At 40.3% G+C, this 27,325-nt stretch overlaps 1 protein-coding gene across 4 annotated transcripts in view; it reads left to right on the top strand.

Annotated features, from left to right (window-relative positions):
• LOC140648117 (dual specificity calcium/calmodulin-dependent 3',5'-cyclic nucleotide phosphodiesterase 1C-like) overlaps positions 1-27,325 on the top strand; it is a 276,580-nt gene that overhangs the window by 218,259 nt on the left and 30,996 nt on the right. For all 4 annotated transcript variants that reach the window (XM_072853611.1, XM_072853608.1, XM_072853609.1 and 1 more), the window contains 7 exons: positions 3,421-3,522; positions 4,835-4,955; positions 8,010-8,091; positions 15,203-15,323; positions 16,543-16,718; positions 21,577-21,876; positions 25,347-25,421. In XM_072853611.1, the coding sequence (XP_072709712.1) occupies positions 3,421-3,522; positions 4,835-4,955; positions 8,010-8,091; positions 15,203-15,323; positions 16,543-16,718; positions 21,577-21,876; positions 25,347-25,421 (977 nt within the window). The remainder of the gene's footprint in view (positions 1-3,420; positions 3,523-4,834; positions 4,956-8,009; positions 8,092-15,202; positions 15,324-16,542; positions 16,719-21,576; positions 21,877-25,346; positions 25,422-27,325) is intronic.

Genomic DNA, 27,325 nt, shown 5'->3' with positions numbered 1-27,325 from the left:
CAAGGAGTGTAAAAGTTGTTGAGAGCACACCATCAGTTAAGGATTCGAGAGAGGTGTTTTTCTTTCCTCCAGAGTGACTCAATGCCAAACAGTCTGCAGAGAGAAATCTTGCTGACTGTTGTTGAAAGAAGGAGAACTAAGCTGGCTGTGAAGGTGTTTCTGGTGATGGCTTGCAGTGCCTGTGCTGCCACGGTGACAGCAGATGCCAGGGTGCCCCGTTTTCCTGTGTCATTCCAGTCCTCTGCTTTCATGGCTTGTATAGCTAGAGAAGGCAGTCCAGGCCCCTGTGCAGACCACATCTTTAGAGGATCGTTTGTCTTTTTGTTGGGCTAGATTTCGACTAGGTATTTAGGTGGCAGAGAGGGATGGTGCACGTGGGGAGGAGGTGCTGACGAGCACTGTCTTTTCATGTAATGAAAACCATTCTGGATGATGGAGATCTCAGGACACCTTTTCTGCATTCATACCATACTTGTTGCCATGATGCCGCATGCCCAGGAATAAAATGGGAGATAGGTTTAGCTCTTAATGGTCAGCGGGCAGATTGTCTCTAGGACATTTCCTTGGCCTGAGTTGACAGGCAAGTTACCTTTATTGGGAGATGTTCTGATAGGACCATGCTTGTGGATGCTTAGCCCGGTGCAAGGGTGACTCTCTGGAGGAGATGAAGGCAAGGGCGTGTCTGCCTCTCTCAGCTTGCTAGAGCTGATAGATTATAGAGGTTCCTTTTTCATTAGATGGCATTATTTCTTCTTTTGCTGGGGTACTGTTTTTTAAAGACTTGGATAATTTAATTTTTCTTGAGTCAAGTTATTTAATCAGTCCCTCAGGACAATTACTACTGGAGCGAACTAGCTTTGGTTCTTCATGAACGTCTTCCTGAGTACAAAACTGGGTTTGAATGACTGGGAGGAAAGGAGAAGGAGATATTGCAGAAATACCAGGGGGATCTCTGACTTTTTAATCCCGCTAGTAACACTGGAAGGGAGAGCTGAATTTGCCTGCCTCTTCACCATAGGTCAAAAATAATAGTATTTCTAAAGCCTATGTGTTGGGTGCTATACTTTTGCACAGTTTCACAGCAATGTGTAGGCATTTGAAAGTAGTGCAGCCTCTCCTCTTACCGCATTTCTTTTTTGAGATTGTAGAATATATCTTCTTAATGGTAAAGAAGAGGAAACTATTTCAGTTGCCTTGCTTTTCCTCTGCTTTTGTATCCTGTGCTTCTCTGATATAAAGGCATTAGCCCAGCTGAAAGACAGATCACTCTGAAGGTGTGTGATGTAAAACGTTAACAGGCTTTTGTGCATTATTAGCATCATTAAATATAGTCCAGTGATACCTCAGTGGAAACGCCTCTTGCAAACAGTTTCTGGGGACTATTTAGCCAGGGCTGCTATGCAGCATGCAGACTGCAGCGCCATAATGTGTTGTGTAGACTTTGAAGACAATTGCAGAAACAAAGTGCTAAAGCTGGTCAGAGCAAAAAGTAACAGCTGTGTGTATGCCGGGCTCCAATCTGACTGAGAAGCAAGACCAAGAAATGGAAAAAATATCTATCTTCACTTCTCTCTGTAATGTTTTTCAGCCTTATCTCAACCTGGCAACAAATGCACAAGCCTATCATCCTCTGGCATATGCCTTTTGAAAGTTTCTCTCATGCATTACCTATGTCCAGTAAATTATCTATGTCCACGTGCCTTTCAAAGTCACCTGCTATTGTGATGCCTGATGTTTGAAGTGACAAATAAGAACTCTTCAGTAGTAAAATACTTTATTTTTTAATGTCTCTGAAGTATTTTTCCTCTCTGTTTCAGAGGAAATGATGTTCTGAAATATGTGCAGAGGTCAGAGAATGTGCATATTCCAGATTTACATTTATAAAAGGGAAACTAGAATTTGTGTGCTTGTGAGCGTGTGTACATGCTGGCACTGAAGCCAGTGACTCATTTGCCTGAGCTGAGCCCTTTGCTTTTGTATTCCTACTGTAATAAGCTACACACAAAGTATCCCATGCAGACCATTACGAGGGAGCTGCACTCCAGAGGGTGTAGTGAAGTGTCTGCTGTTTCCCAGGAATAATCCCAAGCACTAACTGTTCCCACAGCATAATCACACCCTTGTCACACCCATTTACAAACGTAAAAGTTTGTTTCTATGCATTCAGGTTCTCCTCTCCTGCCTGTCTTGCTTGTATTGACAGAGATATTTATGCTGCTGGGAATGAGCCAGACCAGGGAACTGACCAGAACTGGCAAAAAAAAAAGATCCAAAATAATTTAAAATAAGTTTGTTTTCAGCCACCATATCATCATCTTTAATGCTGTTGGCTATGCAACTGATTGTACATAAGTGTGAGGAAGAGGGGGTGGGTATACTGGGAGAAGAGCGAGGGCAGCTGATGCCATCTTAACGTGTGTGCAGAACTCCTGGCCAGGGGGACTCACTATGTGCCACCCATGGGATAGGTAAGCACAGCAGTCTTGGGTTTCTACACAGTGATGGCTTGGGGCTGGAACTTGAGCACAGCCACCAGAAGCAGAAGAGACATGCTCAAAATAAACCATGTCCTTCATGAAACATTCATGAAAAGAAGAATGGTAACTTTTTTTTTTAAATGAAAGCTCACCCATTTCTGAATCTCCCAAATCCTGAGCTGGTATGCTAACCTTGGGCTGTTCTTCCTCTGTTAACCTGTGGATAGCTGAATTGATAAAAAGAGAAAATAAATTTGTATTGTGTGGTAGATAAGAATGTTCTGATATTTTAAAATCTCTAGGGTATCCATATTATCTTCAAAGGAATTTCAGCTGGATCCTAAACAAGTTTGTTTAACAAAAATGCATACAGGAATAGTTTGAATGAATAATATCAGGGAGGTAATGCAGGTTCTCAAAGGTCTTGATTGCATATATGCATCTTATATACTAGGATTTTTTTTTTTTAACATGCTGTTTTTCTTTTAGTAACATGACTAAACTTTCAACATAGGTATCAACCAGTTTTAGTCAAGTGGATAGAGGTTCAGGTTCAAAAGTTCACCTGATTCATGCCGAGGCTTTAAACAGTCTTTTTACTTCCTTCTAAGAATGCCCTATAAAAGAAATCAATTTAAGAGGTTTGTGGTTAATTGAAAAAGGAGTACTAATGCTAACGTGCTCTTCAGAAAATATCTAAGATTTCTCTTAGCAAGGATTAGCCACCTGGCTTAATTTGCAGCCCTCGCATTCCTGTGTTTGTGTAGAAAATAATTCATTCTCTTCCCCGTCCCTGAAAGAGGGATAATGGAAAGAGTGACATATAAAGGCAGAAGTACGGTCAATAATTTGCAGGTAGACAACAAAAGAAACTGGAGTGTGTCTGATGATGGTTTTTGTGTTTCTCTTTCCTTGCTCCTCTCATCGTGATGCCATCCAAAAGGGAATTCAGAGCTCTAGTGATTGAGATGGTGTTGGCCACCGATATGTCCTGTCACTTCCAGCAAATCAAAGCCATGAAGAATGCTTTGCAGCAGCCAGAAGGGTGAGTCACTTCACAACACTGTGCAGTGAGGGGCTGCATTTCAGCTGGTGCTTTGCCACTGTGTTTGACTTCAAAAGCACCTCTCCAGGGGCCCTCACTCTCTTTGATGTCCACATCCATTCTCTTTCTGCTGTTGCATTTTGAATGAATTCACTTAGGATTGGGCTGGCACTCCCCTATACACACATCTCTATTCTGTGCTGGTGGACCAAAGCTTGCAAAGGTCACCATGTTGTGATAAGACTCCCTGGGCATTTCCCTTTGCATATCAGGGTAACATCAAGGACAAGATCCAGCTGAGTGACCTCTACAGCTTGAGTATGACTCAAGGTTATAAGATTTGCAGAACACAACTTACCCATTGCCTTTCTGCAGATGGTATCAGCTGCCACCTCTACAAGGGGCCTGCTCCATAACCAGAGGACAGATGAAAACAACTTGAGATCCACTGAGGGAAGGACTAGAAGATAACAGATGGAGCAGTATGGGGAGGGCCTTTTCTTCTTCCCAGTATGCCATTAGGAGCTGTAATATTTTGTCCACAGCTCTTCCCCATAAAATTTCTTTTATACTGCAGAAAGCTCTGAGCGATGGTCGTTTTTTCATCCTGGACACAGGTCTGTCCAGAGCCTCCCAGAATTATACCTGTATCAGACTAGAGTGTGGCTAGCCACTTGGTCCTCTCAGAAGCTACAACTCTTCCAGCTATTTCAGGCAGTCAAAAGCAGGAATTAAAAACCGAGACTACCCATCCCAAGAAAGCATTATTTACTGGGTTCTTGGACTAGCCTCTCAGGTTATGGTTTTAAGAAATGGCCAGCCTTTTTTGTTGTGTGGAACCAAATGCAAGGATCACCTTCTGACCTCGCACTAGTTTTCTAACAGTAAAACATTTATCAGTTACTGTGTAGACTCATCAGTGCCCCTGAGATCAGATCCAAACTGTTTACTACAGTAAGATGGTAGGGACCAACTTCTCTTTTGAGCTGCATAAAATGCAGCCCAGCTGAAATGGGGAACACAGCAGCTCTTCAAGCCTGGTTGTGCAGACAAACAAGCCTGGAAATGAACTTAGCAAGGCTGAGCAGAATTTCTTTTTGCACTTCTTAATGTCTCTGTTACAACAGGAATGGTGTATGTTGGAGAAATTAGGCAGTCTTTCATAGTTGCCTGGTTTTATGAACACAGAAATCATTCCATTAATATCCTGGACAAAGATTCTAATGATGTCATTTCCCTGCTTAAGTGAGATTTTTGTCATTCTCCACTGCAAGAGCAGACAATTAATTTGTTTGATCCTTTGGGTTTTCAGAATTGACAAGCCGAAAGCCTTATCACTGTTGTTGCATACAGCAGATATCAGTCATCCAGCCAAGGCCTGGGATCTCCATCATCGCTGGACCATGTCTCTGCTAGAGGAGTTCTTCAGACAGGTAAAGCTAGGGAAGTTCCTCTGCATTTCTGCAGCACAGAGGGAGTGTGTATGATTGGGCGAGGAAGTAGGAAAATATGAACACAGATCTTTTCCTTCTCTGATTTTCTCAAGAACCTCCTAAAAGATATGAAGCTTTCTCATCTGGCACCAGTAGCACTGGCTATCATGCCTCTTGGCAAGTTAGTGTCTGATACACTTCCTATAGATAATAGATGTTACTTACATAGTAGAAATTCTAATTTGGGAAGCTAATACGTGTTTCAGATTAGCAAAATATAGAATATGTGACATTCTACTTAGCTGTAGAACCATAGAAAACAGATTTAGGTAGCTGTACTTTATAGAACTGTGCTTATATTATTGGGGTAGATGTGAAAAATGCATTACCTTTTCTTTAGATTAAGTGAACTGATCTAGTTTATAGCTCACAGTGGACTGCCTATTGACAGACCCACAAATCTAGACAAATCATTCAGCTCTGTGTGATAGCTATAAGCTCCCCAAGTGACTAATTAAAAGCATTTAAAGAGCTGCCTTAAAAAAAAGTAAAAGTAAACAGAGCGCTTAGGATTGTTTAGGATACTTTTCACCAATATGAATTACTAAACTAAGCAGAAAACTAAGTGCTTAATTTCCCCCCAAAGTTCAATAACTTAATGTTTTACAGTAAATCTGAATGCAAAAAAGAAAAATGTATGACAATTTTTAAAAAGTTCTGACTATTTTTTTATATGGCATCTGTTTTTAAAGGCATTGTGGGAATCCCTCCTCAATAAGGACATTGAAAGAATTTGCTTTGAAATGAACTTTAATTTGTTTTTCAAACTAAAAATGGGTTTACTAGGTGGAAGCAGGTCAATCATACCTGCAACTGTCTCTTTGTTGCCACACAGGAGGCTCATGCAAGTAGGATGATTTTCACATACATTTTAGGGAAAACTCTGTGAATGTTTATGCTTTTCTAGCTCAAAATTATACTAGATGTGTTAAAATACACCACTGCTGAGTCCCCTAAAGACTGGTGAAGGAATTAAGATTAGCTAGATATGAGACCACAAAAAGCCCGAGTTTTGGTCTGTTTTACACATGTAATGAAGACAAAATTATTATTTTATGTTTTCATAAGAATAACTTCATTTCAGCCAACAAATCTTACTTTAGTTTTGAATGACAAATGCCTCCACTTTTAGATAAAGCTTTATATAAAACTTGTATTCTAGTTCCAAATTCAGATGTAGTATTAATTCCCTCTTCAGGAAAACCCTTAAGCTTACCATGAAGCATAGACTTGTGTTCATTGAAGTTGTTTAGTACTAGATCAATACATACATCCCTACCTGACAGCAGAAGAACAACACACACTCTTCTCACAAGCTGAGAAGTACCAGTAGCCAGAGGGGACCATGGTGATAAGAAACTGGGCTAGCATCAGATTAGGTATTTTTTTCCTTATGCTCTTCACCTGCAGACCCTCTCCTGTCCTTTCTATTATGTGCACTGCAGAGAAATAAAGCCTGACTTAACCTGTATCAGTACAGGTCCCCAGTATTGGTTTCCAAGTATTTTGTGATGTGACACAGGTCTTCCTATACCAAGTAACCATGCTGTACGTGTGAATGATGCTTCTGAGTAATACCATTTTTTTACATTCAGCAGCTATGGTGAGCATCTCTTAAAGCAAACATCTTGCATGAATTAATTTGTTTTACTAACGCACTTTAGCTAGCCATGAGGGAGCGGCCCAAACAGCTTAGAAGTCAACTATCTTCTGAGCAGCCAGAAAGGCAGTTAGGGGTTCCTTCCTAAAGAGAATTAGGCACTGGGGTTTTTAAGAGGCATAAGGAGTAAGAAAAGAATGATGATTAGGTAAGAACTAGCACTGAGAGATGTTTTTCCTGAGAGATGCAGCAGACACAGTAAAGGAAAGTTACTTGGAAATATTTCTGTGTTTAGTTTCTGTTTTACCCTGATATTTGCATATCAGACTCCTAACATAAAGCAGAATTGTTCTGCAATAGAAGAATACTATTGCTTGTTGTTCCACCCAAAACTCTAACAGGACTTGTGCCCCTATTTCATGTATGTTATATTAACAAAAAGAAGAATTCAGCTCTTTTTATGCCTACAGAAGTTTTTCTTTGATTAGTTTGCTGGCTATTTTAGCTTCCATTTGACATTAGTCAGAACACTAGCAAGAAGTGCAGCACAGTTAAAGTGAGCTGCTGATTTAAGGAATTGATTCTATAGTATAGTTAACAGGCTATTTAAATTGGAATGCTCAGTGGGGAGTATTGCAACTATGTCATCCTATATATCTTCTCAGCATAAAGCAATATGTTATAGACTGACTGAACCAAGTTAAAGGGCTTTTTGAGAATATGCAGCTTGAAAGACTGGAAAAAAATGGGGTTATAACACTTGATCTTCTGCACCATCTTGTGATGTTAGAAAAGGACTTTCAGTTCTGAGGGCTGGAAAGCGTGTTTGGACTTTTGTACTTAAGCACTTACGTAAAATGTTGACAATGCCAGTGTTTCCTTTGGAAGAAAAAGCTAATCTGCATCTGGCCACCCATGACCTGTGAATTCCTTATCTGAAAGGCTAAAAAAGACTTGCAAAGAAATGCAAGCCCTGAAAAATCAGTTCTGACACTGATGTTTTCTCTTGAAAGGTTTGTCTGAGAACTGAGTTCTGCTGGGTTCTCTGGAAAACTGCAGTGAGAATCGTTCTTGTGCTCAAGTGGGTTTTTAGTTGGTGCATAGAAGTACCAAGCAGGCAGGGAAAGCTCTGAGGAAAGATTCACTGGAATCAAGATGTTTAATTCACCAGCTTCTGCTTGGACTACAACTTTTCCATCCAGACTCAAATTCTCCACAATTTGTGTTAAAAAAAAAACCAAACCACAACCACAACCAAAACCAAAATCAAAACTTAATTAAAGAAAGTAAAATGAGAGGCTTTTACAGTCATGACCTAAGATATCAAAGTGCATTGTCTTTTTCTTGTCTTTTTCTTTTCTTTTTCTAATCTATTCTCAATTTTGTTTCTCCAGGGTGACAAAGAAGCAGAACTAGGGCTTCCCTTCTCTCCACTGTGTGATCGCAAGTCTACTATGGTTGCTCAGTCTCAAATAGGTATGTCCCTTTTGGTGCATGCAAAGTAGCATCTTAAAAACAAAACTTACCCTTCCCTGTGGGACTAAGATCATGGTGATCTCTCATCATTTGGAACTATGTTAAAGAGCGGAAATAAAGCACAATAGCATTATTTTCCTCAGATCAACAATTCAAAGCTGAGGAGCCATTAAATTTATGGTGGTGGTTCCATGCAGTAACCAAGTTACCTCTGATGTGTCTGCAGACATGACTACAGTGCCTGGTTATGACACTACTCCATGGTTTTCTGAGCTGTAAAGATGAGGCACACATGGCAACATGTCATATGAGTGTCATTGGTGGATATGAAAATGTAATGTCAGTCCTTTCGATGACCTGGGCAAAAGCTATTGTGTGTTTTTCCATTTATTCCTCCCACCCTTTCTCTCCCAGTGCTTCAAGCCAACAAATATTTTTCACTGAAGCCAAGCAAATAGCAGACCTTTTTCTGCTCCACCCATTCAGAAACAGAGATCTTTTTACAGACTCAGCAACAGCACTTTCTCTACCTCTCCTCCAGTTATTGAGTGAAAAAGTAGGAAAAGGATGAGGCAACATGCCTGGTATTTGGTGAGAAAACAAGAGGGGCTAAGTGAAGTAAAACTGTTCAGGAGGCTGGGAGCAAAAAAAGGACAACGGAAAAGGTGGATTTGTGGGTGGATTTTTATACCTAGGAAGCAAGCAAAGTAGACAGAAGAACGTGATCTAACCTCAACTGGAGAATACGGTGCCAAATGGAATAACAGAAGAAAGATAACACGGACCCTAAAAATGAGGAAACTGAGTCCAGAAGTAGAAAGAGTGAGAATTTATTAAAGGAAAACAAACAAAAAATTTGAAGTATGAAATTTCTCTCAAAGAACAAGACAAAATATCCCTGAACCTAGGAAAGTTCAGATTCATATCTGTGGCTAAGAGCCATTCTGTTTAAAATTATTTCATTGTTCCTGTTAGGCAAGCCATTCTCTGAGGGACCCCATCCCAGATTTTTCTGGCTTTGGAAGTTTAGACAATTCAGCCAAGAATCTGAACTTGAAAAGCCCTATGCAAGCCTGACCTGGTTTCCAGACTTGTAGCATTTACTCTTCTGCAACAATAACCCAGAAGAGTGGGAATGTGTGTAAAGCGCAGTGCAACTGCTGAGGACATTTGTGTTCTGCCAGCCGCTCAGTGGAGGGAAGCAGCAGCAAACTTGAAGTGCTGCAGTCTCAGCTAAAACCCATGTTGAGTAATCCTGGGCAGACTACACCTACTGCTGTGCTGTGGGAGAAGGTAAACTCTCTCTCTGGCTGGTGTGGAGGGAAGCGTACACAGAGACTTCTCTTTCACATCTCTTCTATCAGCTTTCAGATATGTCCTTCACTCCTTACAGGGAAGAGGAACTGTGCTTCTCATGGGGTCCCTCTATGTAGGGTTGTGTGTGCTTGGAAACCAATTTTCCTTGTCCTCCTCTTTTGTGCTCCTTTGCTCAGGAAAGCCAGGAGAGCCAAGAGACTTCTCTACCGATGCCCCTTGTGTCAAGCCACTGCAAAATTAACAATGAATTAAACCATCACCAACACAATTCCACCTTATAAAAGAGGAGCTTGTCAGTATGCAAAGGCAGCCTTATTTAGTCTTATACTATTTGTCATTATATTTGATTTGTGCAGTTTAGTAATCCATTGACATTAATAGGCTACTCTCTATAAATCTTGCCTTCTAACATTATAAAATTTTCATTTCTCAGTCTGCTGCACATATTGGCAGTGTCTTTCTGTAACGTCTCCTTTGTTAAATCAAAGCCTCTTATATTTTCTGGCTATCTGCTGAGGTAAGGCTTTCAAAGTTTTAGGCTAGATTCTCAGACAAATATTCTGCTCCCATTCATTTATTTACCTGATTAATAGCCTTAACAAATTGTTCCCTGGAATAGTAATTACTACATTTCTTTGCAGAAGTAAGTTCTTACTTAATTCCAAACTGTGCTATTATCTGCAGCAAGCAGCCATCAGTTCCCACATATAAAAAACCTCTGTCCTTTGTGAAATAAAATTGTGCTCTTGGTTCTGTCAGAGACGGAGCCTAGAAATCCTGTTCTGGTGGCTCGACTTGTTTGTAGTTGCTGGTTTGCTGCTCTAAGGTCACTACAGATGCAACAAAAGTAGGCAAGCATTTTTATTAACGAAAGATTTTCACAAATGCAGACTGAAGGTTTTGCAGTACAGACTTTTTCCATGGAAATTAAGCAATCTAACAGCAAAAACTTCCTCAAAAGAAAGAATGTCTGTCTCTCCTGCTGCTTCAGTTTGTGAAGAAATTGTTCAGAGTTCAAATTGATAATTAAAAAAACCTGAATAGCAAACAATGAACCTGGGTTTTAAAACCTATTAATATTAATGCTAATAACCAATTTATCATCCTTTTTCTTCTTCAATCGAATGAGTGTAGTAAATATTTCTGTACCACAGTGAAGTACAGAAATCAGGAGAGATTTATGTCCAGAAGTCAGGCTGCTTATCAGAGTGGGGGAGACAAACAAACCGCAAAGAAAACCAGGCCAAGACTTGTATTTGCCAACAAGAATATCAGGAGTTAGTTTCTCTGTCTGTCTCAGACTGTAGGAGGAAGCTTGTTTGACTGGAGATCAGCCTTTGTTGTCATTGTCCTCTTTTGCAGCTGATAAATGTAGCAGCATCCTTTTATTTTTGTCCTTTGTCTGTCAAGAAAGAAAATTACAGCTTCAGAAAACATTGGATAAAGGCTGATGGGTGCATGTTGATGATTCTTTCTTCTTTTTTTTTTTTTTTTTGGTGGTGGGCTTTAGGGAAACTGTCCTCTAGCCAGTGTTTGCCGTGGTGACATTCTCATGGAATGAATGAACACTAGGCACATGCCTGGAATCCATGCTCAGCATGCAGTGTTAAATGGTAAAATCATCTTACTCACTGGGGTACAGAAATATTTACCACACTCATTCTGTTAAAGAAGATAAAGGATTATAAAATGGTCGTTAGCTTTAATAAGTTTTAAAACACAGGTTCATTATTTGATATTCAGGGTTTTTAATTAACAAAATAAATCACCATATTTAAATCACAATGTCTTTAGGTAAGAAGAGAGAGAACACAGAGGTGGGGAGACACTTGGGAATATGGCATAAGTTACATAATTATTAATGAAGTCCTACATTTTGTTTCTACGATGGCAGATTATGCTTCCCAACTTTATTATAATTCCCATTTTAGGGTAACATAGTTCGATAACTTATGCATGTTCTAGGGAACAGAGGAAAAAATACCACTTATCAAAGAAAAGTTATCCTAGGTCTTTGAGTTTGTTTACTTGTGGTCCCTTGTGCCACCTCTGCCTGTCTTTGTTGGTGAGATGCAAGACTTCTCCCAGGGAAAACTTGTTCCTCAGATGCTTACAGCTGGAACTTGTGTTTATGTGCAAATGTTGAGTATCTCAGGAAGTGGATCCCACCACCCCTCTGCTGAAGTTAGTGACGCAGTCATGCATCTGATATCAGAGATGATATCTGAGATATTGCATGTCTCAGGGCTGTTAGTGGTGATGGAGCAAATGGCAGTGGTATTACTTGCTGTGCTGGTTTTGGCTGGGATAGAGTTAATTTTCCTCATAGTAGCTAGTATGGGGCTATGTTTCAGATTTGTGCTGGAAACAGTGTTGATAACACAGGGATGTTTTTGTTACTGCTGAGCAGTGCTTACGCAGAGTCAAGGCCTTTTCTGCTCCTCACACCACCCCACCAGTGAGTAGGCTGGGGGTGCACAAGAAGTTGGGAGGGGACACAGCTGGGACAGCTGACCCCAGCTGACCAAAGGGATATGCCATACCATATGACATTATGCTCAGCAATAAAACTAGGGGGAATGGCAGGGGGACCGCTCCTCAGGGACTGGCTGGGCATCGGTTGTTTAATGGTGAGCAATTGTTTTCATTTGCATCACTTGTCTGTCTTGGGTTTTATTTCTCTCTCTTTGTTATTTTTCCTTTTCATTACATCATCATTATTATTGTTGTTGTTATTATTATTATTATTATATTTCAATTATTAAACTGTTCTTATCTCAACCCACAAGTTTTCTCACTTTTACCCTTTTACCCTTCCAATTCTCTTCCCCCCATCCCGCTGTGGGCGGGGAGTGAGCGAGTGGCTGTGCAGTGCTTCATTGCTGGCTGGGGTTAAACCACAGCAGTCCTTTTTGGTGCCCAACATGGGGCAGGAACGTTTTGAGGTAACAACAGATTGACCAGAATGTATTCGAAGGGATTTATATCTGTTAACAGTTGCGGGTCACGATATTGATTCATCTGCTCTTGATATTAGTTTATCTGGTCTGTGCCATGCTCCTTTTTTTGCTGTATATGTTAAAGATTGGTGTTGTTATTAAAACACTGTTGTTTGTTATTAAAACACTGACCTTGAGCTTAATCTGGTTTTTGGGCTCTGTACTGAAGCCATTACTGTGCTTCGGGCACCATCTCATGGAGAAAATTATACTTCTTCCTCTGAGAAGGAGGAAGTTTTTTGTGGAGGCAATACAGAATGGCACCTTTGCTACCTTCTTCTGTGATGTTTTCTCCCTGATTACAATAACTTCTCAGTATCTTGAACATTCTTGGGTAGTTAAAGTACTTCTATTGGTATTTCTGAGGAATATTGCTTTGGTTTTGTCTAAGGTTAACAAGCAATTTGGATATATGACCCAGGCTCCACAAGAGTATGGTCATGGGTGGCACGGCATGTGGGAGAATATGGGCAGGTATCTAGAGAACTCCTCACCTCCAATGGTCTGGAACTTCACTCCTGAACAACTACAGGATCCTGATGAAGTGATAGAATGCTTGGAAAAAAAAAATGCTGTGGCTATTCCAAAGAGGCACAACTAACTTACTGCACTGTGCTGGGCCTGGCCAGCATCTACCAAACACTGCTCGATATTATGCAGCACCCTCAGGAAGAAGAGAGAGAAAACATACCAACAGACACTATGGCTAAACCAGACACTGTATCAGTCACCCCTGTAACTAAAAAGAAACAATGGAAGTGGAAGTCAGCTGGTTTAGTAAGGGATGAAGAAGCTTCTCCTAAGAGGGAGCAGGAGAAAGAATCAGAAGAGGCAGCCTGTTCTGCAGCAGAGCAGTCACAAGAACAGGAGGAGGAAGAGACTGAAATCATAAATGAGACAGAAACCACCCGATCCCTATCCCTAAGTGAGCTGCGAGATATGCGAAAAGATTTTAGCCGTCAACCAGGTGAGCTGATCCTCAGCTGGTTACTCCGATGCTGGGATATTGGGGCCGGTAGTCAGGAATTAGAGGGTAAGCAAGCCCAGCAGCTAGGAAGCCTTGCTAAGGATAGGGCCATCGACAAAGGGATTGGAAAAAAGGCAAGAGTCCTCAGTTTTTGGCAGCGACTCCTGTCAAGTGGGGTTAAACCACAACACTTGCCAAGCTGAAGTGAGAAGATACCACGGCTTGGGTTTCTTTGGTGCTTAAGAGGTAAAAATTTTTTTGAGTGAAGGGGAATAGTAGAGATATACAGACAGGCAGATACACACATATATGTAAATCAAGTTCTCATTATCCTCAGGATTCCTGTGGCACACTTAACACTGTTCTCAGTCAGTACAATTTCCAGTGTTTTAAAAAATTGTATGAAGTTTGCTTGGGTTATCTGGGTTGTGATCTAGCACACAACTTCCTGTCGTGGCCTTACACTGCATACGTTTCTGATTAACTCCCTGGGAGGAAGGGAGTTCTTTTTTCCCTAAATTTAAATACATAAGACTGTCTCAGTGTTATGGAGGCACATGATTCAGATGTTCAGATAAGACTGAATGCATATTTTCTCCAGATATACAGAATGTTAGTATGAAATTCTGAGAACTTGCAAGTAACATTTTTAATTTGGCTAGGCATGAAAATACACTTAATTACCCATCCTTTCAGAAATTTAGGAAAAATCAGGGGAGGGGAATGGAACTAGAAGGATGCTCAGCTGCTTTGCACTCAAGATGTGGATCAAAGCATTTGTGAATTCAGGTGCCTGGCCCATGTGGTCTCTTCTCCTTTTATGGTTCTGTTATCACCTAGAATTGCCAGGGTCTGTCATAGAAACATATCATGACCCAGTCAGAGAAATTATAATATTATAACATATAATTAATACTTGATAATTACCAAATCTTTAAAAATTGTAACGGTAGGGAAAGACCTGAATCCCGATGTGCTTTAGGAGTGAGTAAGGACATCACTGTTTTCTTAGCTACCTGCAGCGCTAAGAAATTTGCTAAGTGAAGTGCCAAAATGAACATAAGAAATAGCCCTTGCCCCCGGTGAGAATTTAGGGGAAAGTGTAAGGTACTGTAAGCTCTTCACTCACATTTTTTCTGTGCATCTTGGATTTTCCTTCATCTCATGAGCTTATGGCGACAGGGCCCTTCAGTTTGCCCTTCCCAACATTCAGATCAGAGCCATATTCAACTCTGCCAAACTGTATACTGAAGTAAAAATTATTTGGCCCTTTATTTTTTTCCTTTCCTTATACTAAAAAATGGAGGAAAAACATCTAAATCTGTTTTATTATCAACAAGAACAAGCTGGCTGAGCACTGAGGAGAGAATATTCTCAGCAACCCACTGATATGCAGTATCATATCAAAGCGAGGTTTGCGTGTAACTCCACACCAGCAAAGCTTACCAGTATTATTACTGTTATATTAATTTTCTGCTTTTAGAGAGTTCATCTTTGAAACTGGGTTTTATCCAAATCCACTAGGAATTAGGCTTAAATATCACACTCCTTGTATAAAACAAGTTCTGATGCATCTGTTTATGTTCTGATTTGCCACAGCTTCTTTCCAGTGTTTAAGTGGGTACCTTTTATTGCATGCTATATCCAGGCTCTTGGATCAGGGATTAATCTATAACTCCATTTTCCCTTTCTAGTATTTGCCTATCCCTCTTTCAAGGTATAAATTTTTACTCTCTCTTTTACAGTGTGGTTGTCTGTGATCACTGAAGCAGTGATTCCACATAAATCCTCCTCTTGCCTGCTTGACTCTGCTTGTGTTTCTGCTCAGGTTTCATTGATTTCATCGTGGAACCCACTTTTACTGTGCTGACTGACATGACCGAGAAGATTGTGACTCCGCTCATCGATGAAGCTTCCCGCTCTGGCATGTCCGGGTTCAGGCGTTCCAGGTGAATAACCATGCGACCTCTCCCTTCGCTCTGCACATGCTGCCATTGCACCCAACTCCCCTGTTTTCCCCCCCACAGTATATGTCTTCCATGTGGCTTAAAGCCCCATATCCGCATTGCCAACACCTCAGCTCACCTTGTGACGTGACTTTGTTGCAGGGAAACTCCAGCCCAGGGGAGTACAAAGAGGGAGGCTGGCATGAACCTGAGCCATGCCTCCAAAGGCAGTGAGCGCAAATGGTTGTAGCCATGCAATCAGGTGAACTTTAGTGCCCTCTCAGTCACTAATGTCAAAGAGAAGGTAGAGGGAGTCATTGGGAGGCACTCTTTTCTTCATGTATAGAAGTATAAATGGGACTGAAATACAAAAGGGGACTGGGAAGTATAAGCACACTTTAGTGACAGTATTTAGGGTTATGCAAATGTGTGAAGTACCACCAGAATTCACGTGGAGTTCAGGTGTAGGGAGTCTTGGCCCATTCAACCTGCTCTGCTGTTGTAGAGAAACTACTCTTTTAATAGTTTCAGGGACAGGACATGTCTTGGGATTCAAATGCCACGTGGCTAGCGCTCCATAGAGTAGGGCTACCAAGTCAGGATTCTCTCTCCCAAGTGAATTCTTTACTCTTGGGCTGTTACACAAAGAGTAAGCACTAATATCTTTCTATGTCAGTTATCTTGCTGCCTTTATTAAAATGTGCACAATGAAGTGTCCATCCTTGAAAGACAACTGTAGGATCTGTAACTGAAATGAATGCCTGATTTCAGCCTCAGCTGAGGTCACCAAGCCCTGGACAAAGGTGGGCCTCCTGTCCTGTGCCTAATGGCTCCCATTGGTGAATTTTAGGAGGCTCCTCTTTTGACATATTTGATTTCTAGAATTGTCTGACTCTCCAGTGAATATTTAGGCAGTGAAGATGCACAACAAAGGTAATGGCAACACTTTGAGTGATTCTGTTTCTTGGGGACTACGGATACCAAAAAATTAGCAGGGAAAAGTTCCCCTTTATTTCTAATACTGGCTCAGGTTGTGCTGTTTGCTTTAACATTGGTTGCCCTGGGGTGGGAGAGAGGGGAGGATGAGGGATTCAAACTTAGTTTTTGTTTTTCCTGGTTGACTCTGTTAAGTTATCTAGACTTACAGTCATTATTTCTTCTTAGCTGTATTTGGGTGTATGGGATACTGATTTCTTCGGTGTTTTGTAATCTCGTGTCCCAGTCTGAATAGCATTAGTCCCTCCGAAGTTAAAAGATCAAGTGTCAAGAGCACTGGGTCCGAAGGAAGTGCCTCACTCAACTGCTCCATACTCACTGTGGACTTCAAATGTTTTAAAGCCACCTGGACTGAGGTGGTGCAGCAGAACCGGGAGAAATGGAAAGCGCAAGCCACCAAAGGTAACAGCCAGACTTCTTAGTGAAAGAATAAAAATTCTTTTGACCTCTTCTTCTTCAAGCTCTTCTTCAATCAAATTATTCTCCAAGTAAGCACTATTAGTTTGAAAGAATCTGCTTTTCAAGGTCAACAACCTACACTGAATTCAGAAAGATAGAACTATGGTGACTCATCTGTGCCTTATACTCTTCTTACATGGTCTAAGTGTATGTAATGAAGGGGATGTGGACAATGGGAGGAAAAAAAATAATTGTAAGGGAGGTCCCCTAAAGTCATGAGTCAGACTCAGGGTGGGTGCAAAAATAGCTAGAACAGCATTTGTAGAGATAGGTTATCAATTGTTCACTGTTAAGATTGAAAGAGGGATGGATGATAGTTTGGAGGAGAAGGACAGGATATTCTGGATTCACACCTGTTTTCATATTTCTCGTGATGACTTGGATAATGAATTGGGAACTATGCTGCAAATGCTCATTATGTCATCAACCTGAGAGGGACTGCAAATATTTCAGCAGAACATGAGGGTTGTGTTGGTTGCGAGTTGACCAGGCTTCAATATTGTCATGCTATTGAAAAAAAAAACCAAAAACAAAAAACCAAACCCAAAAAAAGCCCCGAAACAGACCTTGCTTCTAAGACCCGTCTGGCATTCTTCCCATCTTTCCAGCAGTAACAAGGCCCCCACAGCAGTGCTGTGTCCAGTTTTGGCCACTGCAGTCCAGGAAATATATGGAACAGTTGCAGACAATAGAGAGTACAGTAATGCAAATGATGATAACTGTTTATAGCTGAGAAAGTTTATAGCTGAAAGCAGTTTTCTGAAGACTACTGCAGCTGCAAAATAAGGGAACTATTTTTTTATTCAAATACCCTGGGCTGTTAAGAGGAGGAAAAAATGGCAGGTGATTATAACCTGGTAATAGGTTAGGCATTGGCAAATCTCTATTGTTGGAGATCTTTCGAAACTAGAGAGCCATCTGTTGAGAACGACTTAGGTATAACTGCCCCTTGCCTCCAGGGGCTGGATGATTGCCCAAGGTCTCCCCGAGCCCTGGGTTGATTTAGACCAGCTTTGGAACCAAAAAAGGATGAACGCATCACGGATTAATTTTTTTTTCTTCATGAAACTGTTTATGATACAATTTCTTCTCTGAGCTGAATGCTTGTTACTCAAACCCTTATTTAATGGAGTATTTCATGTAAATGGAGGGAGTTCAATTTTAATGTATTATGTGGCCTTGGCTTCAGGGCTGATGGAAGATTTGGCGTAGTTCTCCTATTTGCCAGAGCAGATTTTTCCTCTCCAACTGAAAGGCCTGTCTAAAGGTGCAGGAAAGCATACATTATCATTCAAATTAAATTTTCCTTTGTGATTAAAACTTGCCATTCAGGAAAAGCCTTTCTAGGCATTCCATGAAAATGAAAACAAAACCTGCTTATTTGCCAGGGGCTTTTTTTAGCTTTTTATTTTTTTGAATTGGTATTTACTATTTCATGATTCTTTGTGGACCAAACAAATTAAAGCTAACCAAACAAGCAAAGCATTTAACATGGTCAGTGTCTCACAGTATAGGAGTGTTGAGTGAATGAAGCCAATACAGTTAACTAGTTTTAAGGATTTCATTTCAACATGTACCATACACATTTGCTTGTCTGCTAAGGATCTACTAGATGAAAATCCTATATGCAAGAGAGACCTGTGGGGAAATAAATAAAACATATCTTACATTTCGTCTAAAACAAATATATAGAGTAGATCATAATAGATTCTGGCTATTTAACTTTTAAATGTGCTTTGTACCCACTTTCAGTGACTGCTTTGCATAAAGACTTTTTTCTAAATGTGCACGTGTAAATGTCAAGTTATGATTCAAGTGGATGTGCACACATTGCTTAACTAATACTGCTACTGATAATATGTATTGATGCAGTATTTCATATCCATTCTTTACAGAGTATCCTGACGGTAAGTGTTTGTTTATTAATACTTTAGCTGGAGAGGAAAATGTTTTATTTTTAATTGCCTCATTAAAAAATCCTTCTAGCAGCGCCTGAGGGTAGTCTATGGAAGAATTAGTTGATCGCTTGAAAGCAGAGAGGTCACCAGTCTGCATTATTAGACATGGGAGCCCTTGAGAAGGTCATTTTATCTTTACCTTTCTGACAACATTTAGCCCTGAATAGTTGATTTACTTTATGTTTTTGCCAAACTTCATCACCAATAACTTGGATCAGGGCCCTGGTTTATGGGTCAAAGATTCAGAAAGCAGTCTCAGCTTCTGTTCATCTGAATTCATTGACTTTCACATAATTTCTGTGTTTCTGGGTGCATTTAGCAGTACAAGCATGCGCGTTTTTTTATCCTGAAAGATTTATACAAATCTATGTCTCAGCATACCTTTGTATGGGCTGGGGACTAAGGAACTGTTCTTGGACTCCAGAGCTCTCTCATCAAAACCTTTGCTCAGCTGCTGTCTTGCTCCTGACTTGCAGCAAATCTCTGCACCCCCGTCCATCTGCCTTGCCTGTCTTAGCCATGTGCAGCAGGGCCTGCCGCACAGCAGGAATTTAAATTGCTTACCCCTGTCAAACCGGTGTCTTGCAATGCATCAAGAGGGTCTGCCAATAAAAATAGGAATTATTAAGAGAAGACAGATAAAGCATTTAACTGTTGTTTGACAACAAATAGCAACTGGGGATCAGAAGGGAAGGAAACCCATCTATTATTATTATTACTATTACTATTATTATTATTAATCTGTAGAATACTGTATTCCCTTTGGTAACAGCATTGTCCCTAGAAGCATCAGTGAGCTGTTTTTATCCTGAGTGTGGTATTTATAGCAAATTTCTCAGACTGTGTGGGCAAAGTAAGTGGGTTTATTACTGGTCTCTTTTTGCTTAAAGGATCATCATTAAATAGCTACAAATTAAAAAATGGAATAAACAAACACCATGAAGTGCAAATCACCATTTAGATAAAGTATTTTCTGACACTAATTTTTACAAGAGGCACTCATCCAACGGTGCTGTAGCAAGCCCCAGTCTCTTGAGCCGAATCTCTCTCCTGTGGTTCAGGTGCAAAATGCAGCATTTTTTTTCAGATCCCCAAATGAGAGGAATCCTTCTGTATACCATGAGACTCCAGGGAAAATATCAACATGCATAGCTGAGCTATCTATGGAAGCTACCATAGATTTCAGGAATGATTAATAAAGTGAGGGAGGCTCATATCTAATTTAATTATATTTTTGTGTGAGCCATAATTTATTCATTTATAAATTAATTAACTTCAGTTAGCTGCTGGCAAGGAAATATAGATTGGCATTTCTTACAAAGACGGCTTTCCTCCTTTCTCTCTTGTATCCCATCAGTACATTTTTCTCAAAACTGGTTCTGATTCACTCATAAGAGTTATTTGACAAGACACTTAGAAATTCGTTTGTCATTTTTACTCACTGGCCAAAACTCTGCTCCTGTAGGGAACAAAACATCTTCCCTATAGGTGTCAAGAATGCTTCCGTAGGACCAAGGTAGACTTTATTCAGTGTTTTGTAGAATCTGTTTGTCTGCTCATCAGCTTACACAGGCTCTCAGAAACCAGGACATACATCTATTTGTGATTCCTGTCACAATTAAAGTGCAATTGGTTGTCCATGATGGGGTGATGGGCGAGCTGGGATATTGCAGACCCAGAAATCTTGAATATAGGCATAGGGCAGTCACATCTGAATGCTTAGACTCAGTATGGATAAGATATGCTCTGAAGCTGCAGAAGCTTACAGGTTCCAAACTGAGTGTGTGTTGAGCTACTCAGTTGCTTTTGCAGATTAATTCTCTATTGATCATGGAAAAGGGGGAGAAAATTATGGAGTCTCTGCCCAGAGCCTGTGTGCACCCAGCTGGGTTTTTTAGCTCGAGGACTGAGCTGAGGGACTGTGGTTGTGTCCTGCTTTCCAGTGTGACGCGGGAAGCCACACAGAGCCTTCACTTCTGAGTCTGTGGGGGTGTGCTGTACCTGACCTAGGCTAGAAATGTAGTGGTCTCAACACCTGGAGCCAAAGTAATTTGCAACCTATGTTATAAGTAAGTGTTGCATCAGGACCCAAGCTTTGGATAAGAACAGGAGCAGTATCTTGAATGGGGGAAATTGGCTTCACTGTGAATTTATTTTTTTTTTCTGAATGACAATATTTTGAGATGCTGCTGTTGTTCAGCAATCACTTTTGAATTTATACCTTTGCATATTTGTGTAAGGCTTTTTGGGATGGAAGGGCAAGTACTAGTAGCAATGTATTAGTCTGCTAAGAAAGTACAGAACCATAAAGAAAGGATAACACTAAGTGGAAGGGAAGAGATTAGGAAGCTGGCATTGGAAGTAACTTGGAACAAGAGGGAAAAAAAGTAGATATCAAAGAACCAAGACTTTTTATGTGCTCAGAGTTACATGGCACAGTATGAGATAAACCTAATGTCGTTTGACTGATTGTCATTATGTCAAAAATGAAACTAACCTTGGCATCCCTAGAGCCTTCAATAGCTAATATCTCTCCTTAATATGCCTTTTAAGAATTTTGAGGAACTGCATTTTCAAAGGTGAACCTTATATGGTAAAAAAAGGACATGCACATAATATACATTTAGGCCAACAGGGGGTGTTTCTTTCAGAAAACTTTCTTAAATGTTCTCCTGTGTTGTTTTTCCCTTGTGAGGTCAATTCCTACATTTATCTAAGTAAAAGCTGTTTGCATGTAAAAAGCTGAAGTATATTTAGGTATGTGAGTTGTATCGTTCTTGTCAAATTGACTGATAATCATGATTTGTTTCCTTGTTTTGCTTCTGTCTTTGCCGAGGATGCAGAAGAAAAAGCTAAGAAAGAAGCAGAGGAAAATGCTCATCAGGGAACAGATGAAAAGAAAACAGATGAAAAGGATGAGAAGAAGCCAGCTGAAGATACCACAGCAGCAAAGACAGAGAACAGCAAAGAAGCAAATCCTGGGGAAAACAAAAGCACAGATTCCAATAAGAATCATGTAAACGGGACTCGACAAACTGGGGTGAACAAACACGAAGCCTCTCAAGAGAAAAACGCACCTAGGACAGATAAGGGAACAGACTCTCATCATGCAGTGGGAGAAGAGAAACAGCATGTCCAGAATGGTGAGTTCTCTCCTTCCACTGAAATGTGAATCCAGCCCTAAACCCAGTATCTCACCTCAGTGATGGGGGCACCTGATGTCCTGAAAAAGGATGTCCTGCACCCAGAGCCTCTTCCTGGACATTGGCATAGTCACCTGCATATGGGAATTGGAATCTGTAAATTAAGTTCCAAGTAGTGTTCTTCCATAAAAGATGGGGTTCATCATACCTGCTTGGACACTTTTGGAGGAAAGGAAAAGATTACTTTTCTCATGGAAATGAAGCAGTCTGTTACGATACTCACTTAAAAGCTGAAACAAATATTCTTGGTTCAATGAACAGCTTCATTGCTTGGGTACCTGACAGAGGATAAGCTAAAGTTGGCTTATAAACTCTTTTTAAGGCCAATTAAAGATATCTTTGAACTGAGTCTCAGATATAAATATGTTTTGGGACAGAGCATTTTTCCCTCTTTCTGTTTTTAAGAGTTATTTTATTTATGCTTCCTTTGCTTTTTTTTTTTATTAGGGCAGTCACAAGCCTTTTTTTTTTTGAGATTATTTTTTTGGTCAGAAATTTTATTCCAGTGTTTAAACTTGCTATAGAACTGAGTTAAAATAAGAGTCCCATTTTGTACCCAAAAAAGGTGGAAAAATGTTTGACAATTGCATTAAACATTAAAAAACCAATTATTAAACCCATGAAACAGATCAGTGGTCTCTTGGCCACTTGGCTGTCTTTCCCTCCCCAGCTCCTACTCGCTGAAGCCGTTACGAAAAAATGGCAGTACAGCCACATGTGACTTGTCACAAACTTGGCTAGCATCAGCCAGTCCAAAACCAGCAAAAAACTCGGACTCGGAAGCATCCTCTTAGAAAAAGCCTGAGTGAGCATACAGGCTTTGAAAGTCCCAGGCTCAGGCAGTGAGTTTAGATGGCAGCAGAGGCAGAAATTCTTTTTAAAACATTCCTGATGTGATTCTCATGTATTTGACTTGGCTGCTGGCCTTTCCCAGCGATCCGTTCATCATTAGTTTTTTTTAGATTGGAAGGACTATGGGGATCCGAGCTGTCGTGCTCTGTTACGTATGGGATTTTTCTTCAGACAGTGTTACGCGGATGAGTAAGAATGGCCCCCCAAGGAGACAAAAAGGTTGGGAACATATGAAATCCCGGTTAGAATACATCAGACTTTTCTTCTGAAATCCTTTGTTCTACATGCTTCTAACAATACGGGGGTTAAGTGTGCTGTAGTGATTTTGACAGTACCTTTTTCTGCAATGTCTCTCTGCTGCAGGTGTCAAAAATGCTTTGAAAGGAATTATAATGATTTCTGAAAATTAGTGTCTTCCTCAGGAAAAGAAATTCTGCTCCTTAATTTATGGGAAAAGGCCTTTATGAGGTACAATCACTGCAGAGTCTTTGGAGACTGATGAAATCTTAACATTCATATCTCTGGGTTCACCACAGCTTCCTTTACGCCTATATGTTAATATCTCATTGTAATGTATTTGCCTTATTATTTCTCTGCCTTTGTAATCCCTTTCAAGAAGATCATTATGATCATCATTCTGCTCTGCTGCTGGCAGTATGGCAGGGTAGATATTACAATACTCAAAAGTCCCCTGTTCATAATAAGTTATATTCAATGAAAGTTCAGAAATTGTGTTGTCAGATGAGTTTGAAGTCTTTCTCAGTCACTTGCTGCCCATGTGCTTTCTCGGAGAGAACTGTGAAATAACGTATGTGTGGGTGTTCATCATCTTTTCCTGCATGCACTTAGGGTCAAGAAACTTCTTTATGCAATGGTCAAATAAAGCATTATTAGCTCATCATCACCATCAGCCAAATGATGGTGGAGGAAATGCAATAAGACTTTTGTGCTTTGCTAAATACATTTCCATTTCCTTTCCTGAAGACAGTGTCCTGCTTTTAGAGGCCAACTGCATCAAGCAGACACCTCAACCCTGCTTGGACCTGCTCATACCTCTCTGTTGAAGGAGCCCAAGTCAGTGGCAGTGTGATCAGCTGAGGAGGTTGCTGCTTGTCCTGTATCACCTGGCTTTCATTTTTCTTTCACCCACACAGTGAACTTCGGAAGAAAAATATGAGAAGTTTTGGCTCTGAATGAGAACTGAACAGGACATGTTTTTTCTATCTTGTTAAATATTTTAAGATTTGAAAACCATTCCTCTTTTATACTATGATGAAACTTAATTGGAGAGAGAGATCAATCCTCTGTCATCCAAGAATAACAAATATTCTAGTGGTTAGAGCACGATGTGGAAGAGGGAGACTTTGCTTCTCTATAATTTCTCTTTTTCTGAGCTGTTCCAAAAATAAGTATCCGCTGGCCATGAATATTTTGAAGGCAGATCAGATCCTCTTTAACACATAATACTTATAATCTTGATCCAAAGGCTGTGAAGTTGTTATAGTTACAAAAGTAGTAATACAAATGGAATAAGCTTTACTTTAATATAGCCTTGTAACATACCTCACATTTACAAAATTCTGAAGTGAGACTTTTACAGCTTTTTGTGTTGAGCTGTGGGTCACAAATTCACTGCTGCTCCTCCCAGAGGAAAGGACAAGCTGCCTGCTCCCATCTGGGCAGGTTGCTGTTGCTTCTCTGGTCATCTGAGGGAAGGACACCTTCTTTGCTGCTGTTTGGACAGTGCGGCTGAAAAAGCCCCATTCTGCTAGAGCTCTCCCTATAAGTTCTTTTTCATTTGACCTTGCATTTGGCATTCTCATTCAATGAAGGGATGGTCTGGGAAGGTCTGATGTGCTTTGCTGTATGACTAATAAAGGACAGAAAATGAGAATGACTCTGGTTAACCTTCCTGGCTTCATAAAATACACCCCAGCTCAAGCTGCCTTTTTCATTCTGCATCAACCATTGCTCTGGCAAAGGCCTTGCTTTCCTGGTTTGCTATAGAGACTCTCAAGCCAGTGATCAATGGTAGGATGATTGTCTGTTCCCTGATACCATCATCAAAGGACCAACCCAAATAAATCTGTGGATAAAGGAAACTGGTAAGAGAAAGTAAGACAAAATTATATAGGACTGTTTGGGATATTGAAGGTGGTTCTTTAATGCAGAGACTTACGATGAAGTCTTGCAGGGTCTTAGCCCTTTAAAAGCATAAATGTTTCAGAGTCCTGATTTTGAAATGAAGGTTGTGTTCAGATTTTTAATGGCCTACATACAACCAGAGGGAGTATGAGTTTTCATGTGCACTTAAAAAGGTGTTAACAATTAGAATAAATTTAAAAGTAGATTGTAAAGCTTGATTTTCTGTAGGAGTTGGATAAATTTTGTCTGGTGCTGTATTGTATGAAAATGTGTTAATCCAGTTCCTTGTGAATTCAGACCTTTTCTCCTAAGGAACATCTCCTTTGGATGTTGCAATTTGATTGAGTTACAGGCATTAATAAACTGCAGTCTGCATTAAAATGCTTATAGTGTTTCTTATTGCTTCTTTCTAGGTGAATTAAAGGAAGACAGTAAGTTGGACAAAAAAGATCAGTCTAGTGTGGGGGATGAATCAAAGAAAACAGATGGTAAGGACAACATTTTGTTACATTTTGTCACCCATTTTTATATGCAATCTATTGTTTCCTAAACATCCGCAGTTTATTCTAAAACCAAAAAATTGTGTGGTAACCAGAAACAGACTTAACAGAAACAGACATTAGACTTGACAAAAGCCATTGGGGCATTCTGGGGGAAAATCATCCCTTTCACATAATGCCTACCACCACTTAGTTATTCTGTTGGTAAGCCTTATCCATCAATTTTTGTGCAGTGCCTGCAAGAAAAATCCTGGATTACTAGAGTTGCTTAATAGGAAATGAGTATTTGTAAGGTTCTATCCTTTTGACTTTCTTTGGGCTGTATTCTGCTCTCTGTTAGGACAGGCTGCATGGGAGATGCAAAAACAGAGCTAAGAAAAAACCTGCACAAAGTGTCCCTGTTTTTCATGATTGCATGTTATACTACACCAATACAAACACAAAGCTTTCTTGACTTAATTGTCTGAGGGGGAATTTGCCAAGTGCTGTTGAACCACAGGTGTGGGAAGCAAGCAGGAGTGAGCACATCAACATAGAGGTCCTATTGAGGATGCTATATAAAAGGGATGTTGCTGAAACATTGCGGAACTGAAGCAATCCCAAGCCATAGGATAGTTTCTTGGGCATCTGGGAATAATTTCAAACGAGTCTGAGCCTAGCGTAGAGGTCCACAGATGTTTTAGTAGCCTCAGCAAAGTCAAAAAACAGCTGTAAGGTCTATGGCATGTTTACTCTGTTGCACCTCCTCAGCTGTGTACCACAGGGCTCTGAGATAGTATCTGAACCCATGTTGCTCCAAAAGCAATTGCTAAAGTATTAGAAAGCAAAATAAATGGAAACAAATGTTAGAGCTAACATTTCCTTTGTGTATGTCTCAGTGAAATCCACTGAAACACAGCTATTCCTAAATGTAAATAATACAGTACTTTGTTTTGATGGTCAAGAAAGACAACCTCATAGTAAGTACTGAAGTTTAGAATGATACTATGTTTTCTTTTATTGCTTCCTTTTAAGAAATGACTTAAAATTCCTATTGCTCTAGTGAAGTGATAAATAAGAAGAAAATGTTGAGATACCTCAACTAAAGAAGTTTAGTTGAGATACCTTAACTAAAAATGTAGAAAAACTCATCTAGAAGCATGTATTAATTTCAGACACATAAATATGTACCTTTTTTAAAGAGGCCCCTTAGCAACAATTGTTTAGGAAAATTTAGTTATTTTGTTAAGAGGTCATATTATTTACACACTTGAGTTAAGCGTCTGTCAGGAAAACAGTCTTGGACAAGTACCATTCACAACTCCCTCTGTGATCATGCAGAAATTAAGCACAAATACTCAAATAACATGTGACTCTTCAGATGTTCATGAATATGTGCAGTACTGTATGTAACTATCAAGGCCCCAGAAGAATTAACGGGCAGAATGGCTACTCTCCCCACTGCAGTGGGTGATGGCTGAGGAGTGGCTGTGCTGGAAGGCTGCAGCCCTGGCAGGACCAGGTGGATGCAAAAAGAGTAAGGCTTCTTCAGAAGGACTCAGGAGCATCAGCCTAGGCAAGAGAGTAGACCCAGGAATCCCTAACTTTGAGGACCAGGTTACATTTGAAGGCCTGCACTCTCGAGGTCTCAGAAAGATAGGGCCACCTATTTAGTTGGGCTAGAGGATCAAGGAGCAAATGTTTCATGCTGACTTGAAGAGTGAGGGTATGAATTTAGTTCCTTGCAAGTTGCTAGTCTTTGTGTGGTGTTGGTTATTTAATGTCTGTTCTCCTGTAAGAAAATGTTCTGGTCATCCCCTTAGGGAAAAGACCAACACCATGGGACCAGTTGGTTACAGTGAATAAGCAACTGTAACCATGCAAGGACAATTTGTAGGCTGAATGCTTTTCAT

Source organism: Ciconia boyciana, chromosome 2 (assembly GCF_034638445.1).
Source record: "Ciconia boyciana chromosome 2, ASM3463844v1, whole genome shotgun sequence".
Taxonomy (NCBI): Eukaryota; Metazoa; Chordata; class Aves; order Ciconiiformes; family Ciconiidae; genus Ciconia; species Ciconia boyciana.
This window is presented reverse-complemented; position numbering and strand designations above follow the sequence as displayed.